The sequence below is a fragment of the Melopsittacus undulatus genome, chromosome 1, assembly GCF_012275295.1.
Source record: "Melopsittacus undulatus isolate bMelUnd1 chromosome 1, bMelUnd1.mat.Z, whole genome shotgun sequence".
Classification (NCBI taxonomy): Eukaryota; Metazoa; Chordata; class Aves; order Psittaciformes; family Psittaculidae; genus Melopsittacus; species Melopsittacus undulatus.
Window position 1 is genome coordinate 2054000 of NC_047527.1, and position 24559 is coordinate 2078558.

The window sequence follows — 24559 nt, forward strand, 5'->3', positions numbered from 1 at the left end:
GGTGCATGTTCACTGAGCCAGGGACTTGTCTGCTGCCAGGACCCATGGTCCAGCCCCATGGCCTTGGTCATCCTGCCTGGATGGTGGAGAGTTGGGCTCCATTGAAACACTGACTCCAAAGGGAAAAGAGGGGGGAGGATCCCATACCAAGGCATTGCACTTTGTCAGCTCACCATGAGCTCCTCCAGCACCATTGATGCCTTTGTTCCCATTGATGTGCTCCTCCAAAAACAAGAGGTTTGGAAACCCTTTTTGGCAACCCAAAACCAACAGAAACCCCAAACCCCACCAAGTTTGCTTCACAGAACCCTGCTGTGAGAAGCAAACATGCCTTTCTTGAACAGTTTCCTTCCTTTTATCCAAGAGAAAAGCCCCCAGTGGATCCAGCCTTCTCACCTTCCACATTACTTCCATGAAATAACTCATGGGGCAAAGCCTCAGCTCCCATTTCACCATGCTGGAGATGAAGACGATGTCTCACCAAGGGTTATGGGTGTTTAGGACGTTGGTTTGCTTTGGGTCAGGCTGTCATCCAAATGATCTCACCAAACCTCAACAGCTTCAGATTTAAGTGACCCAAATGAAAATGGGTGAAAAAATGACCCAAACCTGACCCATTTGGAAGCCCAACCTTGATCCCCACCTGTGCAGTAATTCACAACAGAGATGCACACTACAAAGTGTTTTGGAATCAGTGCTTTTTAATCCATAAAAGGTGAGAGTCCATGTACAAAATCAACCAAAACAAAACCACTGGTGTTAGGGAAATCATCCAACTCAACACAACACACAACCCCTCCACTGATGCTAATGGAGGAGTTGGGTGATGCAGGTGGAAACGCGACGCGCGGGCTTCTAAATAAATACATCCCCAGCTCCAAGATGTCCCTGTTGGCAACACATTTAGAATCAGGGGGAAGATGCTGCTGGGATGCTTTAATGGGAAGGTGGCCTTTCCTGTGAACCCACCGCCTTCCTGAGCACTCAAGCAGCTGGGAAGATGACGCAGGAAATCTGACTGCACCAGATGGTGGCAGCCGGATCTCTAATCCGGTTTGATGCTGTCTCGGTCTATAGAGAGGCTTCTTGGTTGTTAATACAGAGCTAGAAGCCCTGTGGAAGAAGTTCTTTACTGGGAGGGTGGTGAGGCACTGGAACAGGTTGCCCAAAGAAGTGGCAAAGGTTCCATCCCTGACAGTGTCAAGGCCAGGTTAGATGGCGCTTGGAGCAACCTGTTCTAGTGTAAGGCATCCCTGCCCATGGCAGGGAGGCTGGATCTAGATGATCTTAAGGTCCTTTCCAACCTAAGCCACTCCATGATTCTATTATTCAGTTCTCCTTAACTATAACCAGGGCTGAAAGCTCAGCACTCGGGCATTGTGCCACCAAGAAGTCATGACACAACCCCATGGGGATGCACTCGTGATGATATCCCTTGCACGTTCACTCCTTTAAACTAAATGTGTCACCACTTAAAAAGTACAAAAATACAATTGCATCTCTGAAGGGTATTTTATACCTACCAAGATCATCCAAGCACTGAAGAGCAGACAGCTCTTTAGCCTTCAGAAAAATAATGCACGAGGCAGAAATGGGATGGAGAAAATGGTGCCAATATATCTAAGAGCGTATTCGGAGTCTCCCAGCGTTTCCAGTACAATTACCAAGATGCATGTATCCATCAGCCCAGCTCCGGTACGAATGCTGACAGCACAGTGTTAGGGTATTAGCAACGTGTGCAAGATCCAATACTAGCACAAATTTAGTAGTTTAATAATCTGGAGGAGTTATCTTCCTGGAATTTTAATCTCATACCAAGCAAAAAACCCAGCAAGGCTCTTAGCTATTAATCTACTCACATATTTAGGGCAATCCACGTCTACTGATTAAAAGAAGCGAGACAAATGCACCTTAAGTCTTTCCCTTTTCTTCCAAAGAAGCAGCTGGGCTGCATTTGCTGCACCAACCTGGGTGGTTATTAATAAAACACAAACAAAAAGCACTAAAAATATGGTCAAAACCATCCTAATTTCAACCCATTTCACTGGGACATGCCCTGGTATCACGGCAGAGATGCGCAGCCCGGTGCTGCCTGTGCTGGACCCCACAATGGGATCACAAATCCCACACTATCCTCTCTCCTGGAAAAGGGGAGTTGAAGGTGGAACTGGATTCAGCTCTGCCAGCAGCTCCTGGTGAGCAGTGGTGCCACCTTTTACCCTGCAGAGAAAGCCTAGGAGATGCTAAAGAAGGTTACAGCTTTTGCTTTAACGGCTGGGGCTTGGTTTGGCTGCTCCTCGCACCAAGCAGAAGACACAAACCAGTCCCTGCTTTATATTGAAGCACAGCTCCCCCCAGGTCCCCCCTAAGAGCAAAATGAAAGTTAAAAATCAAGGATAAATCAGTGTTTCCCCATATTGTTTAGGCTGAGGATGGTTTAACACAGGAGCTGGGAGATGGAGGAGCTGATGCTGTGCATCACTCGCCCCTTTGGAGAGGATCCGACCAGCGGCACATCCCTGGGACAGGGGGGTTCCTTGCAGCACCGACACCAGCACAGCCTGGAGGCCACCAGTGCTTGCAAGGGTTCATAGGCAGCCAGCCCTGGAGTGGTGGGACACAAACTAACCCTGTAGCTGCTTCAGTACATGACCTCGTTGTCCCCCACCGTGGTGAAGGGGATGCCATAGGTGCTCTTCTTGCTCCGCTTGCTCTTCTTGCTCCACACCAGCAGCGTGCTGGCGCTCTTGCTGTTCATCAGGCTCTTCCGGCTATTCTCCTTGTTGCTCTTCAGCACCCCACTGCCTGAGGACATTGCTGCTGCCTTCTTGTCTGCCTGTTTGGGAAGCAGAGAGGGATATGAAGACAGGGCAGCACACGAGCTGCAGACAAGATGCCTGGCCTCAGCCCTGCACGTCCAGCAGGAGCCTGGGGAACCTCTTGTGTTTCCTACCTAAGGCTTGGGATGTGACTTACAGCTTTCGGTCCCTCCGAGCCCTGCAGGGTTATCACACCGATCTCCACTCCCTCCTCCCCAGTGCTCTTCAGCAGCTGCACCACCTCAGCATGCTTGGACCACCTGCAGTCCTTGCCATTCACTGAGATGATGTAGTCTCCCTCCTTCAACCCAGCTTCCTGTAGGGAAAAAGATGCACATGTTTGAGCTCATGGATGTCACTGCATGTGGTCTGCTTGGTGTCCACCCCATTCCATGGGTGCGAGTCCTACAGAGATACGGGCCACGAGGAGGGCTGGGGTCCATCCTCCACCTACAGCATAGAACATACAATGCCTTCATCATCCTAAGGCTTTTACATCTGCTCTGCAGCATGTGGGATGCTCTAGAGACTAAGCACCTCTTTTGCTACTGCTGGAGACAACCACAGTCAACATCCAGCCTTGCAGAAAAGCATCCAGTTCTGACTCTCATAAAGGTTAAATGCTGCAGGTCTACAGAAAAAAAAACATATATATATATATATATATATATAATATTGCTTGCAAGCCTTAATTCTTCAGAAAACAGCAGGTTCAGCAAGGTTCTGCACACCCTTCATCCATCAAGGCATCAACAAGGCTCTTGACATGGCAGCTCAGGGCTGTGGGGACAGCATCAGAGCAACAAGCAACTCAGCCAGCATGTCAGGCCAGCTGCAGTGGAGCTTTAGAAGCTTATCCACGCAGGACAACCACATTTTGGTGTCTATCTGGAGTCCAATCCCACCCCAGCTAAGTGCAATAAAGCCCATGAGACAAGATATGGACCACATATGGTCTTTGAGAAGATTTTAGTCTCCCAGAAAGGGAAATCCTGCTGCCAAGAGCATATTGTTATAGAGATGCTGGGCTCTGGATGGCAGGCTTGATGCTGAACAGTGCTGAGGGAACAGGGAGACCTTTTGCACATCCCACCAGCCTGCTCCTGGAAGCTTCTGCTGGAACACAAAGTGTCCCCTGATACATCAGAAAGCCCAGAAATAAGTTTTCACTGCAATAACACGTGTTTCAGACTTGCCATCTTGTTCCATCCACTGTCACGTCCCAAAATGGGGGAGAAGGGAGCTGGGTGCTTGCCAAAGAGAAGCTGCCAGCAGTTACAAACTGAGCTAATCTCTGTGGTTTTTTTCCCTTAGCTGTCTCCTAAGGAATTAAAAACAACTCAATTATTTCCTGACACCCACCTGCAAGCCCCAGGCTGAGATCTGACAGGGATGAGTCTCCACCTCAGCACACCAATGCAGTTATCAACTGAGTGTTAAGACCTGAAACCATCCCAATACCCCTCAAGGCATCCCTTGACATCTCAATTCCAGCATTCCCATGGGGACAAGAAGATCCTGGGGTACTCACAGAAGCACAGCCTCCTGGGATAACCCCAGCAATGAGGACAGGGGAGTCTCCTCGGAGTGTGAATCCAAACCCGTTCTCTCCTCTCATCAGATGGACTCTCCGCACTGGGTACCACTTGTTTTTGGCTGAGAAAACCGAAAGGGGCCCCTGGGATGAGGTGGAAAGATGGAAAGAACATTTTGGTGCAAGAACAACACCCTGGGGATGTGTAACCTTGCAAAACACCCACTGATGGGGAGGAGGCAGAGCAAGAAAGCACATCTTTTGCTTTTCTTTAAGGATGTGATTTGGAGCCTGGCCGGAGTTTTACTCTTCCTGCACACCCAAAAGGTGGATTTATGCACTATAAAGCTAGAGGTGCTTAAAAGCCCATGTCAGCTGTTGGCTTTACAAGCAGCAGTAGCTTTGTGCAGGTTGGGAAGGACTTTAAGAGGTTTCTCCCCAGAGATAAGGTCTGGACATCTCTCCCTGCACTGCCCCACTCCTGCAAGGCACAGCAGTGAGCTGGTACCTATCTAGACACTATAATCCTGGAGCAAAGGAAATAGAAAGCTCTGATGGGAAGAGCTGAATTCCCTGGCTCTTTAACTCCTCTGTTTAGGAACAAACAACAGTACCCAAGGAGGGATGATGGGTGGTGAGGATTTTCCCTGCTGCCTGGCTCTGGGGGATGCAGCCTAACTAGGGTGCTCCAGTAGCAGGGTATGAGGTGGTGTTCAAATCCCCCAAATCCATCCTATCTTCCTGTCTTTTCCCCACTTTTTTATTCCCACAGGAGCAGGATATACCTGCCTGTCTTGGGGGTGTTCAACCAACCTTTCCCTGGGGTGCTGCACAACCACTGGGGTGCTGCACAACCCTTGGGGTGCATGGAGCACAGGGACAGCACAATCAGGTCCCATAGCAGCTGCAAAGCTCAACCCTGCTCCCCAGGACCCTGTAAACCTAAAGAGGGGAGGGATATAAAGATCCAGTGGGATATTCCTAGTGCCTTTCAGCTGGCACCATCCTGCTCCCAGAAAGCTTCCTCTAAAGGGTCCCTTTGGTCCTTTCTCAGGCAAAACCCACCCTAAATGCCTGTGCTGCTCCACTGTGCATTGGTGGAGCTTTGTGACCCATTTAGGTGTTACAAAGACAGATCCATGCACCCTAACCCTCCTCTTGCACATGCCCCTGCCTTCTTTTCCTCCTTGGAATGCTGCCCATGGGTGCAACAGCTGCACCAGAGAGGGAGAAGAGGCAGAAGGAAAGGGGAGGAAGGAAGCCAGGCAAGCAGAGCATGCAGGGGAGGAGGAGGAGGAGGAGATGTGTGCTCCCATGGGGCACCCTCCATCCCATAGCTGTACATACCAGCCTGTGGAAGAGGTCGGTCACCTTCACCTGGGAGAAGTTGGGGGATTTGATCTCTGGCTTCTGATGTGTTTTGGCTGTCACAAGGGAGAGAAAAGCACATACACTGTGGTCAGGCAGTTGTGGCAGCCTCTGCCTCTACATTGTGCTCCTCAAAGAGGGATTTTACAACCCATAAGAGCTGCGACGTGCTCAGGCAGCTGCTAGACATGCACCCGGGAGCCCCTGCAGGTGATGACAGGGAGCTCTGGTCCCCAGCAACATGCCACTAACTCACCATGGGAGTTTGCCCACCCCATGCAACCTCAGCTGCACTTACGGTGGATATCTGGAGCATCTCCAGTTTCAAAGAAGTCCTCCTCATGGTCGATTTCGGAGTATTTGCTCAACGAACGCTTGTGGGCAAAGGAGAGGACCTCCTGCAGGATATCCATCTTCCTGAGGATCTTACACAAGCCGTGAATCCTCATGGCTTCCTCGTGCTTCATGATGGCTTTCTTCAGATGTGCTTTGCCTGCAGAGGAGCAGAGAGATCTGAGCCCAAGCGGAGCGGAGCTGTTCCCTCTCGGCTGCCTACGGATGACAGCAGCTCCCAGGGCTGTGCCACCCCGACGTGACTCAGGGACAGCCCAGTCACGTTTGCAGCCTGCCAGGCATTCAACGTGCTGCTAAATGGAGTAGGTCCCAGCCGTCAGCTCGAGCCCCCGATGTAGGGCTGGGAAGGGACCTTGAAGGGTGACCTACTTCACTCCCCCGGCGCCGGAGCTGGCAGATGTTCCCAAAAAGCAAGCAGCAAAGGAGCTGCCACCACGTTGTGCCACCCCCAAAGTCCCTCCTAATGCTTTAACCTCAATCTCCTCTGCAAATTAACTTCTCTCCAGTACCTTGCATCCCACGGGAGGGCAAATACACGAAGGACAATCAAGCCTTGTCCTCCTGGTGACAGCTTTGGGAAGATGCAACACGTCTCCCTCTTTTCTAGGCTAAGGAAAGCTTTCTCCTTGCCCCGCAGGTCCTGCTTGCCATCCTCTTCGGTATCTGCTCTTGCTTTGCTCCTCTTAAGTTGCCTTCAATGCGTTTGCTATCCTCATGGAAACGGAGCAGCCAGGAAAACAGCTATATAAGCTAAACTACCAAAAAAGCTCTGTCTACGCACTCGTATCATAGAAACCCGGGTGCCTGTTGCGTTTCCCGGTTTAGGACACACGGTGGCAATATAATCCAGGGAGATTATGGGGTTTGCCGTGGACCAAAGGCCGTGGCCTCAAGACCTTCACTTTCCTCCATAAATCGCATCCAAGGAAGTATTTTGAGGCTGGATAGAACAGAGAGAGGAAGATACCCCCTAAAACTGTATCATATCCATCAAGCCTATCTTATCAAAGCATCCACTGGCAACAAGAAAGCAACTAGGTTTTAATGACTATCTAATGACTGTCCTGTGATTTCCAAGAGATTACAGGGAATAGAGGTTGGGCATGGAAGTCCATGGCTCCACTCTATTTAAGATGGGAGAATATATTATGTTTGAGAAAACGTAATGTTATAAGACCGGGAGAAAAGGGAAGAGAGAGGGAAACATCCTTCCAGAGAGATGATTTTAATGCCACAAGCTTCTTCCTTTACTGTAAACCAAACCCAGAGCTGAGGCTAGTGTCTGCATGTTCATTTTTCACCAGCAGATGTGGGGAAATGAGCTCCATTCAACAAGAGCACAGACAGAGCTTGAAGCTGGGCTGACGTACATCATATATGAAGACAGGCTGAGAACACTGGGGCTGTTGAGCCTGAAGAGAAGCTGTGTGGAGACCTCAGAGCAGCTTCCACTGTCTGAAGGGGGCTACAAGGATGCTGCAGAGGGACTCTTCATCAGGGACTGTAGCAACAGGACAAGGGGTGATGGGTTCAAACTGAAACAGGGAAAGTTTAGGCTGGAGATAAGGCAGAAGTTCTTCCCTGTGAGGGTGCTGAAGCACTGGCACAGGGTGCCCAGAGAAGCTGTGGCTGCCTCATCCCTGGCAGTGTTCAAGGCCAGGTTGGACACAGGGGTTTGGGCGACATGGTCCTGTGTGAGGTGTCCATGACATGGGGTTGGAACTGTATGAGCTTTAAGGTCCCTTCCAACCCAAACCCCTCTATGATTCTAGACATCAGATGACAGCAGCTGAAGGTGTTGGGGTGGTGTTACCATAATACCCTGGTTTGGGGTATAAGGAGTGTGTTTCCTTCACCTCTGATCCCCAGCAGTAAATCTGGCCAAGCGGCCAGGAGAACTTTGCTGGGGTTGGTGATGTAACAAACTTCGTCCTGGTGGGACCTATCTCCTTTCACACATGTGTAATGAGTGGAAAGGGCACCAGGATGCAGGTCATGGGGGAGGCAAACAGAAGATGACACCTGAAAACCAGGGTGCTGAGCTTTGCTCTCTTTTCAGCCTCCTTGGGGAGGAGCTGCCAAACTGTGACTTGAGCTGAATAAGCAACGCTCTGGTTTTGTCCCTCAAGCTGAAAATCCACATGGGAGGAAGTTTTTGTTTCCCAAACCTTTTGATGCAGCTAAAAAAGCCACCCCCTGGCATCTGCTGTTTCTTCTTGTGATCCAGCCAAGTCAGCAGCAAGGAGCTTCCAGGATCTCTGTGTCCCTGTGGATTTCTCCACACTGCGTTTGGTGATGTTACCTTGCTTAGAACATCTTGATGCCTGAGGTTTTACTGTTAAACTTAGCTGGAAAAGTTGGTGCAAGCAATGTGAGTTGGTCCTCAGCACCCTAACCGAGATCCATGGTGCTTTCCTGCCTTCCCCGGAGAGGCTCTTCTCAAAGAAAGCCTCAAAATGATGTATTTGCATGGAGAACCCCCCCCCAACAGCTCATCACGCACCTTCGTGAAGACCATGCATCTGTGAATAGGGTTACTGTGGGGCTCACTGCTCGTACAATAAGGTTTCATTGCAAGCACTGAGGACTTTGCCCCCATCAATGGGCTTACCCAGTTTCCTCCTCTCCTCAGGGTCCTGCAGCAGGATACGGAGTGATGGTCCCTCTGGCATGGTGACATGGAACTGGATAAAAGCCTTCTCCTGCTCTGGCAGTTCAGCATCAGATGCCACTATGTGAAACAGATGGGAGGGGATGAGTTTAGAGAGGCCAGGGCAGTGCTTGACCACCCAGACCCCTGAGACAGTGGGGACAGGAGGACAATGAAGCCACATCCATGTTCACATAGCCCCAAACTTCAGCAGCAGCTTCCTCTCACTCAACCACAGACTGCAACAGCCACAACATCACTGATGGGGAGAGGGAAGAGTTATCACATTCAAGGCATAGCACAAGTATCTGGTTCTTTTGCCCCCTTCCCTTCTTTACTCCAATCTGGAAGCAGGATTGGAAATAAAGAGCCCTGGGTTTTCCTCATCTGGAGGCTAGTGACATGGAAGCAACAACTAAAGCACAACAGCAGGGTAGATCAAAGTGTAATCTGGGAGATGAGCCCTCCTTGCTGTGCCTGGGACCCCTGCATGGGCACAAAGCTTGCAGTGCAACCGAAGGGGTCCTTCAATGGAGAAACTGAGAGGGATTCAGAGCACTGAACACCATGTTGGGCTCTTGTATGTGTCCCTTTTACACCCTTATTTCCAGCCAAAGCTGTTCCTAATCCCCTTTGGCTCACAGGGAGCTCAGGGCTGGAGAGCAGCCTCCTTCCTTGGGCACAAAGTGCATTCAGAAGGCTCCCAAGGACCTTTGTGGATTTGCTGGTCCAAAAGGAAGAATACAAAGGCTAGGAACTGGTTCTCCCTGTGCAGCATCCCTGGGGGATTAAACTACAGCTTAAGGAGTTTCTTGCCAGCTGGTTATGGGAGCTAAAGATCTGTTATTCTGAACAAGGGGGTCAGGGAAAGGCAGTGAGGAAGCAGCTGAGATCTCAGCATCATTGCTCTGGATGCAGCAATAAGCAATCCCCAGGCATCTCCATCAGATTTGTGTTTCCCTCAGCATTAAGGTTACCAGGAGCCTCCAAATATTAGGGGACAGGTTTGCCCTGTCCCTGTCCCTTGTAACCCCATATCAAACCCAGCTCCATCACCATTCTCTGCCATTTCTGTCTTTAAGCTGCACCTCACTGTCTGCCAACTCTACCCCAGCAGCTCAATCGTGCTTCTGCAACACCCACATGGCACAAGCCCTGCAGCAAGATTTGGACAGGAATGGGGGAGGGTGCAGGGAAAGTCTGGCAGCAATCACTATCACTGGCAGCTCTCACCATGACTGACACAGCTCTGCTTTGGCAGCCATCCCCCAAGAACACTCCAGCCTAGCCTCAGCCACCTCACCAAGTTATGGGTCAGCTCAACAGGTCACAGTGTGCACCACCTGCTTGCCCTCAGTCTTTGCCTGACCCAAAATTGCTTCTAAGGGTGTTGGTGATGGTGCAATAGAGATCATGGGTTGGATCCTAATCCATGCTCCAGTGGGCTCCATGAAGCCACATCATCCTGGCTCTATCACAGCCACGTGTACCCCGCTGCCAGTATTCACCACCACGGGATTCCCAGAGCAACCAGCTATTAAATTCAAGGTTCTTCTGGGTTTATCTTCATTTCTGAAGCCCTCAGCTGTCCTGGCACAAGTAATGGGTGCCCCAGAGGATACCCAGCTGAGAACATGGGCACACGCATGGTCAACCGGTAGCTGACCCCCTATTTACCCACCCAGTCCCAAAGGGGACAGTAAATGACATCACTACAGCATCTCTTTTACTCACCTTATTAGGAAGACTTAGCAAGCATTGTGCGAACCAGAAGTATGGGGGAAATCTGCTTATGCATGAATCCCTGAGTCAATAAGCAAAATCAACAGCTCAGAGCATCAGAAAGCCTTTAGGTTTTGTATCCATCTACCCTGTTCATGTCTCCATCTCTTTTATCTGCAACCCCTCTTCCTAAACAAGAGGCTATCACGTGGAGCCAGCACTTGGCTGAGCAGGCAGCTGCCTCTGAGATGTAACACTCACCAGGGCAGTCACAGAGGGCAATGGCAGCAAAGTAGTGGGAGAGGGCTTTGAAATGCTCCGATTTGACATGGACCATGGTGGTCCAAGAGAAGGGAACATAATCCTTCACGTGGGCCTGGGTCATCGTCTGGTGAACCAGAGAGTAGACATCTTCTACCTGTGGAGTGTCAAGGGACAACATGGGCTGAGATGTAGGACATCCATCAAGAGACAGTGACAGCAGGACACAGAAGGAACCTCTCCAGTGGTAACATCCCCACCCAGTCCTCTCCTCCCCATGGTGCTCACCCTTGCAGCCTCCTGGGCGAGCTGGAGCTGTGTGAGGAAGTCGTGCTGGGCACGCAGCAGGGTCATCTTCTCAAAGACACACTCCTGGACCTGCGCGACCATCAGCCGCACCAGCATGTTCAGAGAGGCAGCACTCATGTCCAAGCTGGGAGCATTGGAGAAGTTCTCCTTCAAGTAGTTAAAGGCACCTACACAAAGGACACGGACCTGGTAGCCACAGGGCTTATAAGCAGGAGGGTCAGACTATTGGACCACAGAGGTTTCCTCACCAGCAGCACAGCAGAAGAGCCAGAAACCAACAAACATCTCACTATAATCAGTGGGTAAAAAGGTGGGGTGTCCCTCCCTTGCTATCTAAACCATTCTTGTGCCCATACGTTTCTTCTCCAAAGCCCTAGGTAACCACAGTTGTTGGGTCTCTTTTACTCCAAGCTGCCTGCAGACTCCTCCAGCATCTCTCCTGTTCCCAGCTGGAACACCCCTACTGCTGTGTGGCTGCCACATTGAGTAGCTCTTGGGTCATCCCAGCTTCTCTTCATCACCCACAGAAGCAGCATGATACCAACTCGTACTTGATTTGTGGTCCCTTAGAGATGCCCTGTTCCCATCCCTCTTTGCACATGTGTGGAATACTCCCAGCCCAGGGAAATGCTGCCCTCAGAGAGCCAGGGAAGGGGGGAATCCACATACCTGCTGCCTTCTGGAAGGCATCGATGGCCTGGTTGAGCCCTGGCAGGGAGGCACGGTCCTGCCGTGCTCCAATCTGGGTGTACAGAGCTCCAATGTTGAAGAGCACACTGCCCTTCTCGAAGGCCAGTGCTCGCTGGTGGGATGGGACCCCAGTCAGCGAGTCGTACCTGGGGAAGGGAAGAGTTGGATGCCCATTACTACACATGGAGAAGGATCCTGGAAGGTTTTCAGTGTTATTTATGAGCCCAAAGCCACTGTTCCCATCACAGCTCATCCCCATAGGGTGCGTTCTTTCCCCTGCATCCCCTAATCAACTCACCCACGGCAACAGCAAACCCACCTCCTCATGTCCACCAGCCCTGGCTTTGCTGCAGAGGCAGCAATCCCACCATGCAGGCTTGATCCCAGCTCCCTCCCCACTCACAGGTCCCCAAGGGAGATGAGGAAAACTGCACCAACCAGTGGAAGTAGACACCCAGGCTTTTGGTGGGAGGGAAGAAACGGCTGTCGAGGAAGTAGAGCTGGTTGTAATACTCCATCAAGAGCTCAAGCCCAGCTTCGTTGCGGCTTGGGGTGCGCATCGCCTGCAGGGATGGGAGAGGAGACATGAGGGTGGGAAGGGAAGGGGAAAAATGGGGGGGGAAATGGTAGATTTCTGGAGCTGCATATGTTGGTCAGCCCAGGGTGGGGAAAAACTCCACCTGAGTTATCAGAGCAAATGAATCAGATCAATATGATCAATAGGATTAGATCAATAGAATCAGCCAGGTGGAAACAGATCTTTAAGATCAAGTCCAATCATTCCCCAGCACTGCCAAGGCCACCACTAACCCATGGCACTGAGGGCCTCAGCTACACAGTGGTATATGAACACTTGCAGGGACAGTAACTACAGCCCTGCCCTGGGCAGCCTGTTCCAATGCCTGAGCACCCTCTGGGCAAGGAATTGGTCCTCAGCTCCATCTAAACCTGCCCTGGTGCAGCTTGAGGCTGTTTCCTCTTGTCCCATCCCTTGTTCCTTGGGAGCAGAGCCCAGCCCCCCCTGGCTCCATCCTCCTCTCAGGCACTTGGAGGGAGCCATCAGGTCCCCCCTGAGCCTTCTCTTCTCCATCTGAACCCCCCAGGTCCCTCAGCCCTTCCCCATCTCTCTTGTGCTGCAGACCCTGCACTAGCTCCATTGCCCTTCCCTGGCCCTGCTCCAGCCCCTCAATGTCTCTCTTGTAGTGCAGGGCCCAGAGCTGAACACAGGATTTGAGGTGCAGCCTCACCAGTGCCCAGCACAGGGGGAAATGCAGTGAAGATGCTGTGCAGCAGTGGGAGGCAACCCCATGGCACAGATTCAGCTGTAAGAAAGTTTGGGGAGGTACCAGTTTGGTGATGGGGTGCCCAAACCTGGAGCCAGCAGCCTGGGAGCCGTGCTGGATGTGATGCTCATCTAAACCAGTCTGAGATTATTATTGTTTTCAAGAGAAAGTCATGTAAAGTCTCATGAAATAAATGCAGTGGAAGAAATAAGACTCATGCTTTTAATAAAAGCCCTTGAGCTTTTGACCTGGCATGGGGAGGAGGGTCAGAGCTCTCCTAACAACTAATGTTAAGCATGGGCCTTTTCCCATCTGGCTTTGCAGGGTTCCCCTCCCACAGGCTGAAAAGCAGGATCAGGCCTATTCATAAGGGCTTGATCCAGTCTCTTTATTTCCATTCTCCTGAATCAAAGGCAAAACATGAAATTCCTTATGAAAGCTGCTATATAGGAGAGGAGCAAATCCACCTTTACTGGGGTGCTTTACATTTCCCCTTCTCCAGATGCTAACTGGGGAGAGAGTAGTTGTTTAGCCTTACTGGGGTGAACTAATAGTCACAAATGACAACTGGTGCTTAGTGTGGGAATCCTGTACCCTAAGATAGAAGGATAAGGATGCAGCTTGGAGAGAGGATGAGAGGACCCCTGGAACAAAATGTGACACCTTCAACAAGTGTTTCTGGACAAGTCAAAGCAAGACTTTGTAATTGAAGAGATACTAACCTGCCTCAGCTCCATGAACTCTTTGATTTCTTTCTCAAACAAGATGCCCTCCTCTCCATAGTGTTCACTGATGAAATCCTGGATGGGGAAACAAGAGAAGAGAAAACCCTGAGTCACCCTTTAAAACAGATCTTCATGATTTAAAGGCTGACTTTGGGCTATTCTGTATAAGCAACTTGCCAGCTCTCCCCACAAGTGAAAACCATCTCCTCCCTGCTTGGCTTATGGTGTTCAACATCTCTAGACCCTCACCTCCCACTTTCCCATGTTTTAAGTCCAGCTCCTCCACATACACTTGGGGTTTTGCAGCTCTTCCAAGAAAGAAACTGTTTTGGAGCTGCTGTAGCATCTCTTCTACAGCACCCAACCATCCCCATGTACTGAAACATCCCCCAAAGTGCACAGTCATTTCCTTTCATCATATCAAGTGTGTGAAACCCTGATGTTCACCTTCAGTGGTGCTAGCAAATCCAGCTCCTTCGTCTCCTTCAGGCCCAAAGGGATCATGGGGACGCTGATGGACTCACTGGAAGAAGACAGCAACATATGTAGTGGCTGGTTTAAAAGCTTTGAAGAGACCCTTTGTGTCAGGAACTAAAATAAAGCAGCTCTTTGCCCTGGGTTTGTGCTAAAACTAGAAGAGGACTCAATTCTGCACAGCACAAGGATGCTCTTCCCAATGGAAATGGCAGCACAAGAGAAGAACAGAGTATTCCTCCTCACCCTTATTCCTCCAGCTTCTCCTTTTCACTCCCTAACAAAGGTAACAGCCACAAAATCAGCTCCAGCAATGAAGCTGCTTTAATACCTCTGGAATCAGGCACAGGTCATGGACTCACCCACTCCTATGTGCTAATCTGGGCTCTGGTGCTGATAAAGCGTTGCTCAGGCTGCACACTGTGCCTGATATTGGCATGTTCTACCTCTATTAAAAGAAGGTGTCTATTAATAGCTCTTATCACCGAGCTCATTTGATATTGTAAAGCCCTGAAGATGATGATGACTTTGGGAACACCCAGCTGGGGAGTGGTTTGTATTTGAGCATGAAAACAGGGCAGTTGTGCAGCACTGAGGAAGAAGAGCTGCAGAGCCACAGCCAGAAAGGACCATCTTCCCTAGACGGGAGATTTAGCAGCTGCTTTGATTCTCTGCTGCCAACAGGTAAAGAAATGGTGTGTATAAAGAGCAGAGCCTGCAGCATGCAATTCACAGCCCTGCAAAGAATCACAGAATAGTTTCGATTGGAAAGGGCCTTAAGATCATCCAGTTCCAAACCCCTGCTACGACCAGGGATGCTTCACACTAGACCAGGTTGCTCCAAGACCCATCCAACCTTGCCTTGAATACAGCCAGGGATGCAGCACTTACTACTGCTTTGGGCAGCCTGTTCCAGTGACTCATCACCCTCACAGTAAAGAGCTTCTTCCTTATCTCCAACCTGAACTTCCCCTGTTTCAGTTTGAACCCATCACACCTTGTCCTATCACTACAAGCTGGACCCATCATCCAATTCCTGTACACAGAGACAGAGAACGCAACACCTGCAGCTCAAACTGGCTCCACAAATGCTTTCCCTCATACCCATTTATCCCTTGGGGATGCCCCCAACCCTGTCACTGAGCCATGTTACTGCATCCTTGGCCACTTGGCCTAATTTAAAGAGACAAGGAAGTCTGGCACAGAGTGAGATGGGAGCTGGGTCAGGCAGGATCAAGCCCTTCCCAGCCCAGATTTGCACTCTTTCTCCTTCCCTCCAGAAACTGCTGCTAACTTGTGGGCACATCACTCATTAATCCAGGGAGGAAAAGAGGCAAAGAAAGCTGCAGAAACCAGGGGAACAGGGCAGGGAGGCTGCACCCACATTCTCATCTCTTCCTACTGAATAAACAGCTTCAAGAGCTATAATTAGAGCAGAAAAGCCATTATTGTTTGTTCCTACTAAGATTTCCGCTTGAATCCAATGCCTGCAGCAAACAAAGGGGTGTTTGTTTGGCCTGGGCAGGGGTTTGGGGTTGCTGCTGTTGCTGGTTTCTATTTAAACCAGGGCAAACCAGAGGCAGGTAAGAAAAGCTGAGCCTTGATAAGGAAGAACTCTGAGAGGATGCATGCAATGCAGGAGAAGTTGCATCCCTGCTTCTAGTGCAGAAGAAGGATCAACATTCAGGATTCCATTCAGAGGCTGCAGACCCTCTGACTACAAACAATCAAAGGTGGCAGATGTATGGGGCTTTATTCTCCATAGGAGACCCCATGAACCTAACTCAGTTCTGCACCAAGATCATCCTGGTCCTACATTTAATGTCATTGCAGCAACCTGCAGGATGGAGTCACTGATGCTCTTGTGGTCTTTGTACCTCTTTCTATCCCCAGTACCACAACCATCCTCCCTTAAGTAGGACCAAGCATTTGGAAAAGCATGTGGATGGACATAAAGTCATAGAACCACTGAATGGTTTGGGTTGAAACGGACCTTTGAAGGTCATCTAGTCTAACCCCCTGCAATGAGCAGGGACAACTTCAACTAGATCAGGTTGCTTAGAGCCCTGTTCAAGCTCACTCAGAATGTCTCCAGGGATGGGGCATCTACAGCTTCTCTGAGCAACCTGTGCCAGTGTTCCATCATTCACAATTTCCTTTGGCAACCCATTCCAGTGCCTCACTTGGAATTTCTTCTGCTAAAAACCCTATTTCATGTGGTGGAAAAATCTCTTGCTCTGGTGGGATGCTCAGGAAAGGGGATGATGCAAGTAGAGATGGTTATGTCTAACCTATTCCTCCTGCTTTGGGACACCAGTGTGTCCTATCCCTGGCAGTGTTCAAGGACAGGTTGGACAGAGCCTTGGGTGACGTGGTCTAGTGTGAGATGCCCCTGCCCATGGCAGGGAGTTGGAACTGGATGATCTTAAGGTCCTTTCCAACCCAAACCATTCTATGATTCTATGTACAATAAATCCCTAAACATCTAAGTATCTACTAGCAAAAGAGGTTGAATTGGGTCTCCTTACAGCTCTATAAATGAAACACTGATGTTCCCAGGATAAAAAACTGCTTCCAGGCCCATGCTTGTAAGTCCACCCCTATCCTTCAGCCACCTTACTAGAGGGCCAAACCCTGTGCAGAGCAGGGAGGCACAGCAATAGGTACATGAAAGATGCTGACCTGCTCCCAGGAAAAGCAAAAGTCAGCTACTAGTAGCAGTAATAATACAATGCCAGCTGAAAAAGCTGCTCTTTCCACACCACAGGCTCTGTACCTGTCATTCTGGTACACATCCACGCTGCTGTTTAGCTCCTCCAGCTCCTCCTTCAGCAGCTGCAGGTTGGAGTTCACATAACTCAGCTCCAGGGCAACTGTCTCTTTGACCTTGTGGTTACTGGTGGCCCTGCAAGATAACACAACATGGATCAAACCTCCCCCATTTCATCAGTGCCTCTCTTTGGTTGGTGACAGCCAGCATGGCTTCACTAAGGGGAAATCCTGCCTGACCAGTTTGGTGGCCTTCTATGATGGGGCCACAGAACTGATGGGCAGGGGTAGAGCAATTGATGTCAGCTAGCTGGACTTGTGCAAAGCATTCAACACTGTCCCACACAACATCCTTGTCTCTAAATTGGAGATATCCATTTGATAGATGGACCACCCAGTGGATAAAGAACTGACTGGATGGGCACATGCAAAGAGTTGTGGTCAATGGCTCAATGTCCAGTTGGACACCAGTAATGAGTGGTGTCCCTCAGGGATTGGGGCTGGTCTTGTTCAACATCTTTGTCAGTGACATGGACAATGGGATTGAGAGTGCCCTCAGCAAGTTTGCCGATGGCACCAAGCTGTGTGGTTCGGTGGATATGCTAGAGGGAAGGAATGCCATTCAGAGGGACCTTGATGTCCTTGTGAGGTGGGCTGATGCCAACCTCATGAAGTTTAACCATGCTAAGGGCAAGGTCCTACACCTGTGTTGGAGCAATCCCAGGCACAGCTACTGGCTGGGCAGAGAAGAGATTCAGAGCAGCCCTGCAGAGAAAGTCTTGAGGGTGTTGGTCGATGAGAAACTGAACACAAGCTGGCTTCAGTGTGCACTTACAGCCCAGAAAGCAACTGTATCCTGGGCTGCATCAAAAGGAGCGTGACCAGCAGGTCAAAGGAGGTGATCCTGCCCCTCTGCTCTTGTGAGACCTCACCTGGAGCATTGTGTGCAGTTCTGGTGTCCTCAACATAAGAAGGACATGGAACTGTTGGAACAAGCCTAGAGGAGGCCACGAGGATGATCAGGGGCTGGAGCACCTCCCATAGGAAGACAGGCTGACAACATTGGGGCTGTTCAGCCTGGAGAAAGAAGGCTGCATGGAGACCTCAGAGCAGCTTCGAGTATCTGAAGAGGGTCTATAAGGATGCTGGGGAAGGACTCTTCATTAGGGACTGCAGCAATAGGACAATGGGTAACAGGTTCAAACTTAAACAGGGGAAGTTTAGGTTGGATATAAGGAGGAAGTTATTTACTGTTAGGGTGGTGGGGCACTGCAATAGGTTGCCCAGGGAAGTTGTCAATGCTCCACTCCTGGTGGTGTTCGAGGCCGAGTTGGACAGAGCCTTGGGTGCCATGGTTTAGTGTAAGGTGCTCCTGCCCATGGCAGGGGGGTTGGAACTGTATGATATTAAGGTTCTTTCCAACCCTAATTATTCTGATTCTATTTGTCAATGTTTGATTGCACTGATAAATAGAGATTAAGTTATCCAATTGTGTGATACCAAGTGAATCCATCCAAACCTACCTGAAGAACCTCTTGCTCTGCGTATGGTCATAGAATGGTTTGGGCTGGAAGGAACCTTAAAGCTCATCTAGCCCAAATCCCCTGCCATGAGCAAGGACACCTTCCACTAGAGCAGCTTGCTCCAAGCTCCTGTGTCCAACCTGGCCTTGAACACTGCCAGGGATGGGGCAGCCACAGCTTCTCTGGGCACCCTGTGCCAGTGCCTCAGCACCTCAGCATAATTTCTGAGGCCAGGCAAAACTCCTTACAGTGTTGCACTCTGCTCTGATGAATCATGGAATCAGCCAGGTTGGAAAAGCCCTTTAAGCTCATCCAGTCCAACTGCTCTCCAGCACTGCCAAGGCCACTACTAACCCATGGATGGCACCGAGGGCCTCAGCTACATGGTGTGTGAACACTTGCAGGGACAGTGACTGCAGCCCTGCCCTGGGCAGCCTGTTCCAATGCCTCAGCACCCTCTGGGGAAAGAATTGCTCCTCAGCTCCATCTAAACCTGCCCTGGTGCAGCTTGAGGCCGTTTCCTCTTGTCCCATCCCTTGTTCCTTGGGAGCAGAGCCCAGCCCCTCCTGGTTCCATCCTCCTCTCAGGCAGGCACTTGGAGGGAGCCATCAGGTCCCCCCTGAGCCTTCTCTTCTCCATCTGAACCCCCCAGGTCCCTCAGCCCTTCCCCATCCCTCTTGTGCTCCAGGCCCTGCACCAGCTCCATTGCCCTTCCCCGGCCCCACTCCAGCACCTCAATGTCTCTCTTGCAGTGAGGGGCCCAGAGCTGAACACAGGATTTGAGGTGCAGCCTCACCAGTGCCCAGCACAGGGGGAGAACCTGTTCCTTCTGCTCTAGAGCAACCTTCCCCTTGGCCATCTACACTTCCACCTCCAGTGCAGCTTCAGCTTTTGCTATGAGCACTCAAGCTGCTCATCCCCATCAAATAAAAGTGATTAATGTCAGGTTTGAGGAAAAAAAAATCAATTTGGGTGCAAAACCCCCTTCTTTATAAGAAGAGGCTTGCTGTGCTCACCCATTATCAGAGCTGGACCCTGCCTTCCCTTCCCCACTTGTGCACATTAGGAGATGTAAACAGCAAGGACTGACTTCAGCTGCCTGCTCCCAGGCTGATTACACCTTCCTTATCTGCTCCAGAGGAAAGTGGGGAGAGATAAGCCAGAGCTGACAGCTGCAGTCCTCAGCTCAAAGGGGCTCTGGCTGCTAGTGCTAAACCAGGCTCCAGGAAAAACAACATGTGCTCTGCTTTCCCCCAGCTTTTGCAGAATATGGTGCCTTTGGCATGGTATTAAGCTGGTTTTAAGATGCTGGTCCTTTAGTGTCTCCTCCCCTGACTCCTCATTGCTGGGATTTTCCCAAGATCAATGCCTTTTATTCTAAACCAAGCAAAATCATAGCAGGTCCAAATATCTCCATGGCCACTTCTATTTAAACATCCTTCAGCATTCCATAGAATGGTTTGGGTTGGAAAGGACCTTAAGATACTCCAGTTCCAACCCCTGCCATGGGCAGGGATGCGTCACACCAGACCATGTTGCCCAAGGCTCCATCTAACATAGCCTTGAACACTGTCAGGGATGGGGCAGCTACAGCTGCTCTGGGCACCCTGTACCAGCACCTCACTACCCTCACAGTAAAGAACTTCTTCTTTATATCCAACCTGAACTTCCCATGTTACATATATATATATATATATATATATATTCATTTCTTACATTACTACTAGCTGATTTGCAGCACCAGGGTAACATTTACACATATCCATGATATATTTCTGACCAATGCTTTCACCCCTATTCTGCAACAGAAAGGACACATCACCTTCCAAAGCCAAATTTTACTCTGCTGTATTCTACACGTGTATACAAGTTCTTCCAGGACTTGTCACTGGGCTTGAAAGCCCAATGTCACTTTGGAGCACTTCAGTTTGCATTCTGCAAGGGCCACATGAAGCAATAAGAGCACAGTTATCTATCAGAGAGAGAATTTAGGGGAGCACTTGATCTTTCTGTGTGCAAACCTGGGCTGATGCACCATCCAGGGCAAGCACTGAGCTCTGTATGAGCACACAGAGCCTATGTGTCTCCATCAACCTCCTCTATGAAGTTATCAGCTGTTTGCTTAACCAACATCAAAGATTCCTGATTCATTTATTTCATTATGGAAATGGTTTATTTGCCACACTTTTATCTCCCCCATTGCTTCTCTCAACTCCAGAACATGAAAAGAAAAGCTTTCTGCTGCCTCTTCCCCTTTATTTATCCAGCAAACAACCCCTCTTAACACACACTGAGCAAACACCATATGTATCTTTTAGTTCCAACACCACATCCATAGCAACCTCCCCAAGAAAGGAGTCCAATATGCTCAAGAGAACAGCTCAGGAGGTTATTTTCTTTAAAGCACTGAGATTTGGGGGTTGGTTTGGTTTTGTTTCAGCTGCAAACTCAGGCTGGGCAATCCACAGCTTTAATCTATTTCCATTTAGCATTTAGATGCAAAGGATGTTTCTCCCTGCAACTCAAGTCTATGGATTTTAAGCAATAAACCTTACAATATAATATCCCCCACCTCAGCCTTGAATTTCAGGCACAGGCTTGATCCTTACCCCTAGATTTCCTATTTTCTAAACTCTGAGCATCACATCACCCAGATATCCCCATTATCAGCTGCAAAGTGGATGTGTGGGAGGGAGGGAGAAGTGGCTGCTCCCAAAGGACATTCAAAGTGCTGATCCAGCAAAAAGAGAGCAGCCCCATCACTGCATTGCCCTGGCTGAGTAATTAAGATGTGTTTTGCATCACATTCTTGTTCACTCCCCTGCATGTAGTGATGATTCCCACTGTTTGCACCCAAACCGCAGCCAGGCACGTTTCTGCTGAGCCAGCACATTTGTCCCTATGTATTATTTGCTTTTAATAATGAAAAAGAGGCACATGAAGAGGCACATGATGAGATTTCATAGCCTTAGTTTAATTAGATGAGGCATAGCAGCATGCTTGAAGCTGTAGGGTGCAGGGGCTGTATCCTCACCTCCCCTGGAAAGCACCAGTGGTGTCAGCCACCAGTAAAGCACCATTTCTTCCTATGGTTTGGTGGAAGAACTATTATTCCCTTGTTCCAGGTTCAATATGGAATTCAATATTCCCTTCAATTCCAGGCCACTGATGTTAAATCATTCCATATAGTTATATATATTGAATAGTCATATATAGTCAATAGTTATTTCATTGGAGAAAGAATCAAGCTGGCAAAATACGCCCCAACAGGCTATTATAGGGCAGCCTTATAATATTTTCTTATATCTAAAGACATGACCATCCTGCATGTGCTCCAGTATCCTACAGGAACATGAGATATACAGAAGAGCTACAAAAAAGGTCATCCTTGGGTTAAAAAAAGGTAAAATAGCAGCAAAATTCATGTCTTTGTATCATGACCATTATACAGGGGAAGGCAGTAATGCACAGGTTCTCCTTGTGCTGGTCCAGCTGCAATCTGAAAGCCATGTAAAGGTGCCAACTGCTGCACCATCCCATAAATGCATCTTCTGACAGGGTGAAGAGGCTGTTGAAGGTGAAGACCGTGCCCATATGTAAAGACATCCCTGAATTTTCCGGTTCTGCTCTGCTGGAAGTACTGGGATGGGGTTTTCTGGAAATCAAGCTGGATGTGACTCACTCCCTGGGGTTATCAGGCAGCAGATCTACAGCTCAAGCTCAATCCCAGTTAAACTTTCATTCCCATTATTCCATCTGCTCACACCCTGCTTTGTACCAGTCTTGCAGGACATTAAAACTATACATTTTCATTAAAATTTACAGCATTAGCATTGAATCAAGCAGATGTACCTAGGATGAATGATGTAAGGCCTGGGGAACACTGAACAAACCCCAAACATAGGTATGGATGGGCCAGCATCATAGAATGGCTTGGGTTGGAAGGGACCTTAAAGCTCGTCCTGTTCCAACCCCCTGCCACAGGCATGGACACCATCTACTACATCAGGTTGCTCCAAGCTCCATCCAACTTGGCCTTGAACACTGCCAGGAAAGGGGCAGCCACACCTTCAGCATCAGTCACCTCCTACCCATCAAGGGAGGCAGCTAATGCTGAAATTACGGATTCCACCATCACTACATAACTGATTTCCACCTCCTGGCAAACCCCTGCTGGGCCAGAGGGATGCTCTGGGGACCAGCACTCACCTGAAGAGGTTTTCTGCCCCTGCTCGCATCCTCATCTCCTTGTTGATCTGCTGGTTAATCCGTGCTCGGCGATGCTGCAGTTTGCTGCGCTGGGTCTGGGCAAAGGGGTCACAGCCCTGCTGAGAGAGAAGGGCAGGGTCTCACCGGAAAACCAGCACCAGTTTAGGGTTAGAAACGGCACTTGCAGAGCTTGGGATTGCACTTGAAATAAAAGGTTTAGTCTCTAACACCATGTGTTGGGTTTTATTTCCTAAGCGACTCAGAAAATGTTTCCCAAATGCAACCATAAACAGGAACTAAGCATCTCTTTCCTAGTGTCTTACCATCCAGACATGAGACAAGGCCCAGGGGGCTGCAGATGAGCTCTATATAACCCTCAAGCTCTGTAACAGATGTGACCCCATGCCTATAAATGCTCTCATCTCTTTCCAGCTATAGGGGATCAAGTGCAGATGGCAAGTCAAGAGTTCACAGGGGTGGAGAAATGAATTGCACAAAGCAGTAAATGAATTCCATCCCTTCCTCCTTCCTTGGTTTTGGCTCTTTCTGCAGACAGGGAAACACATTTAATCTCTGACTTCAGGAAATAACAGACAGCAATATCCCTCTGTCTCACAGGAGGGAAAAAGTTATTATGGGATGCCCCAGGCAGTGTGGTTGAAACAAGGAGGGTCTCTGAATTCAACACCACAAAAGCTCTACCCAAGTGAATGATTTCCATTGTCTGAGGAGAGGTTCATATGGATAAAGTGAGGCTCCAAAAGATCCCTGGATAAACAAAGCCAAAATACACCCAAACAAACCAAAACCCCAGGAAGGCAACCTTGTCTGGGAGGGCACATAGTTGGTCAGTTGAGAGGAGAGGAGAGGAGAGGAGAGGAGAGGAGAGGAGAGGAGAGGAGAGGAGAGGAGAGGAGAGGAGAGGAGAGGATGGAGACCTCCTGCTTTTCATACATCACTGCAAAACATGGGCAGATCCCTCCAAGAACATATGAAGATCCATTGAGGCACTGAAATAAATTCCTCAAAGGCATTATTTCACAGAATCAGACTGGCTTGGGTTGGAAGGGACCTTAAGATCATTCAGTTCCAACCCCCTGCCATGGGCAGGGACACCTTGCACTAGACCAGGTTGCTGCAAGCCCCATCCAACCCAGCCTTGAACACTGCCAGGGATGGAGCATTCACAGCTTCCTTGGGCACCCTGTGCCAGCACCTCAGCACCCTCACAGTAAAGAACTTCTGCCTTATCTCCAACCTGAACTTCCCCTGTTTCAGTTGAACCCATCACCCCTTGTTCTATCACTCCAGTCCCTGATGAAGAATCCCTCTCCAGCATCCTTGTAGCCCCCTCCAGACATTGGAAGCTGCTCTGAGACCTCCACGCAACTTCTCTTCTCCAGGCTGAACAGCACCAACTGCCTTCCTTTATAAAACCTTCTATTTGCTGTGCACATCAGTCTTACACCGCTCCTCATTGCTCTGGTGGACCCCTTGTCTCCATATGAAGGGGTTTTGCCACTTAAAAGACTCTACAGAGCTCAAATAGTGCCCACTCATCCTGCCCAAAACACCTTCTCATCTAATTTCTTCCATGTAGACATGTCTCTGGGCTTCAAGTCTTATCCTCCAGGATGGGTCACAAGAGTCTCAAATCCAACAAGCCAGGTCAATGCTTGGTTATCCCTCCAAGAAACACTGTAGGCCCAAATGTTACTTTAGGAAAACTTACTTCTAAAATGATTTTCCTAAGGAAATAGGAAAGAAAAAAGAGAAATCCTTGCTCAAAAAGGTATGAGATGAGTTTTGGTGAAGTAGGGAATGGAAAACTTGGCATTTGCATGGACTTTGTGCTTCTGAACATTAGTT

General features: G+C 49.4%; 1 protein-coding gene across 4 annotated transcripts in view; it reads right to left on the reverse strand.

Moving 5' to 3' along the window:
- Positions 1-681: 681 nt before the first annotated feature.
- Positions 682-24559, reverse strand: part of RHPN1 (rhophilin Rho GTPase binding protein 1) — a 34055-nt gene continuing 10177 nt past the window's right edge. For 3 of the 4 annotated variants that reach the window (XM_034064424.1, XM_034064421.1, XM_034064418.1), the window contains 14 exons: positions 22691-22809; positions 16966-17094; positions 14163-14238; positions 13713-13790; positions 12146-12270; positions 11687-11853; positions 10997-11184; positions 10709-10865; positions 8687-8806; positions 6020-6214; positions 5701-5777; positions 4351-4497; positions 2977-3135; positions 682-2836 (listed from right to left, as the gene is read on the reverse strand). In XM_034064424.1, coding sequence (XP_033920315.1) covers positions 2642-2836; positions 2977-3135; positions 4351-4497; positions 5701-5777; positions 6020-6214; positions 8687-8806; positions 10709-10865; positions 10997-11184; positions 11687-11853; positions 12146-12270; positions 13713-13790; positions 14163-14238; positions 16966-17094; positions 22691-22809 — 1932 coding nt within the window. In that variant the 3' untranslated portion in view covers positions 682-2641. The remainder of the gene's footprint in view (positions 2837-2976; positions 3136-4350; positions 4498-5700; positions 5778-6019; positions 6215-8686; positions 8807-10708; positions 10866-10996; positions 11185-11686; positions 11854-12145; positions 12271-13712; positions 13791-14162; positions 14239-16965; positions 17095-22690; positions 22810-24559) is intronic. The other variant, XM_034064425.1, reaches the window with a different exon arrangement.